This window comes from Polistes fuscatus, unplaced genomic scaffold (assembly GCF_010416935.1).
Source record: "Polistes fuscatus isolate 324 unplaced genomic scaffold, CU_Pfus_HIC Scaffold22, whole genome shotgun sequence".
In the NCBI taxonomy this organism is placed as follows: domain Eukaryota; kingdom Metazoa; phylum Arthropoda; class Insecta; order Hymenoptera; family Vespidae; genus Polistes; species Polistes fuscatus.
The window spans coordinates 2,526,497-2,528,119 of record NW_025113099.1 but is presented as its reverse complement, the minus strand read 5'-3'; the positions used below and the strand labels follow the sequence as shown (position 1 = coordinate 2,528,119).

General features: G+C 27.5%; 1 protein-coding gene across 1 annotated transcript; it reads right to left on the bottom strand.

The window, feature by feature from the left end:
- Positions 1 to 39: 39 nt before the first annotated feature.
- On the bottom strand, positions 40 to 1,306 carry LOC122517914 (juvenile hormone epoxide hydrolase 2-like; the record flags this gene model as incomplete). Its single annotated transcript, XM_043636532.1, is given in 4 exon segments — positions 40 to 149; positions 259 to 500; positions 881 to 1,073; positions 1,301 to 1,306. Coding segments are annotated over 4 exon segments (551 nt in total), but the record flags the coding sequence as incomplete, so codon positions are not given.
- Between the last annotated feature and the right edge of the window lie 317 nt (positions 1,307 to 1,623).

Here is a 1,623-nt window from a genome sequence, read left to right as displayed (position 1 = left end):
AAGAGAAATAATAAAATAAAAATATGTAATTACTTTTCTGGATGAAGAACAGCCATTGAATATGTTATAATAGAACCCCAGTCACCTCCTTGGGCATAAAATTTTTCAAAACCAAGCCTCGCCATGAGATTTTTAAAAATAATAGCGATCTAAACAACAAATATTTAAAGAAGTATAATTAACATCATATAGTGATTAATTATAATAAATATATATGTGTGTGGTTATAAATATATTAAGAAAATAAATGTTATATACATGAGCTGTTGATAATCCAGGTCGTACAGCACCATCACTGAAACCATATCCAGGTAAAGATGGAGCAACAACTTCAAAAACGAAATCCCTGTCTGGTTTGGGTGTGGTCAATAGTGGAATAATCTTTTGAAATTCTACAACTGAACCAGGCCAACCATGGGCGATAAGAAGCGGCAAAACTTTGATTTTCTTATTCTTTGGTAAATTCGACGGTTTTACGTGATAAAAGTGGATGTCCAAACCTAAATAAAAATAAAATATATATTATTGAAAAATTTTAACATTATTGAGAATAAAATAGTGTATGAAAGGATTGTTCAATAGATCTAGGTTTATAGCAAGTTAAACTGAAGTGAACTAACGGGAATGAACGATAATAAAACACGCTTGTAGATCTTCAATAGAACTTGTAACTGCTTTCAACAGGGCAAAGAACCTAACTGGACTATTTTAACGATTACAAAAAGTACAATGTAAAAAGTTCCAACTTTTATTGTGAACTATTTAATCTTCATTCTGTGCATTCCAATCTGATAATTAAATTAGGATATGGAATCTATAATAATATTAAATATATTTATATTTTTAAGGAATAATTATCAATAATTTTATCTTATATTACCTTGAATATTTGTTACAAATTGTGGATATTTGTTAAGGAGTGCTTGTCTTTCGTTCCAGTTATATTTAGTACGCCAATATTCAATGATATTTTTTAAATATGTCGCTGGTAAACCGTAAGTCCAACCTACACCTTCCAATGGTTCAACATTTAATCTTGGATTCTCCAGGCGTTTGTTTAAATCATCTATGACCTTCAATGGATAGAATAAAAAAAGATTAAATTAGTTCTTTTTTTTTTTCTTCATAAATTTGTAAAAGTTATTAAAACTGGATAAGGGGATTATATTTCAAGTATAAACATTTTTTTTTATTTTTTTTTTTTGTAAAGTTTCCAGTCTTCATCATTTATCAGTAATTATTATGAGACTTGGGATAATAAGTTTATGCAAGTCATTTAATTTATGAACAAGTTAGATACAAGCATAATTTTAGTTTACGGAACGCGTCGTATCGACGGAGAAAAAACTCAGATTCTTACATAAGTGTTAATTCATAATTTTTTATCGAATAAATTGTATCTAAGCGATTTTTTTTTTTTAATAGGAACCAAAGGCTAGTGTTTTTTTTTTATGTTTTTGTTTTTTTCAATATCTTCTATGACGGTTAATTACTAGATATAATAGTTCACTACAACGATAACAAAACAAAATTTTAAAATGAACTTACATTAGTCCACTTTCAAGATAAACGACGTAATCATATACGCGCGTTTATTTTATTATTTATTTATTTATTTAGTAT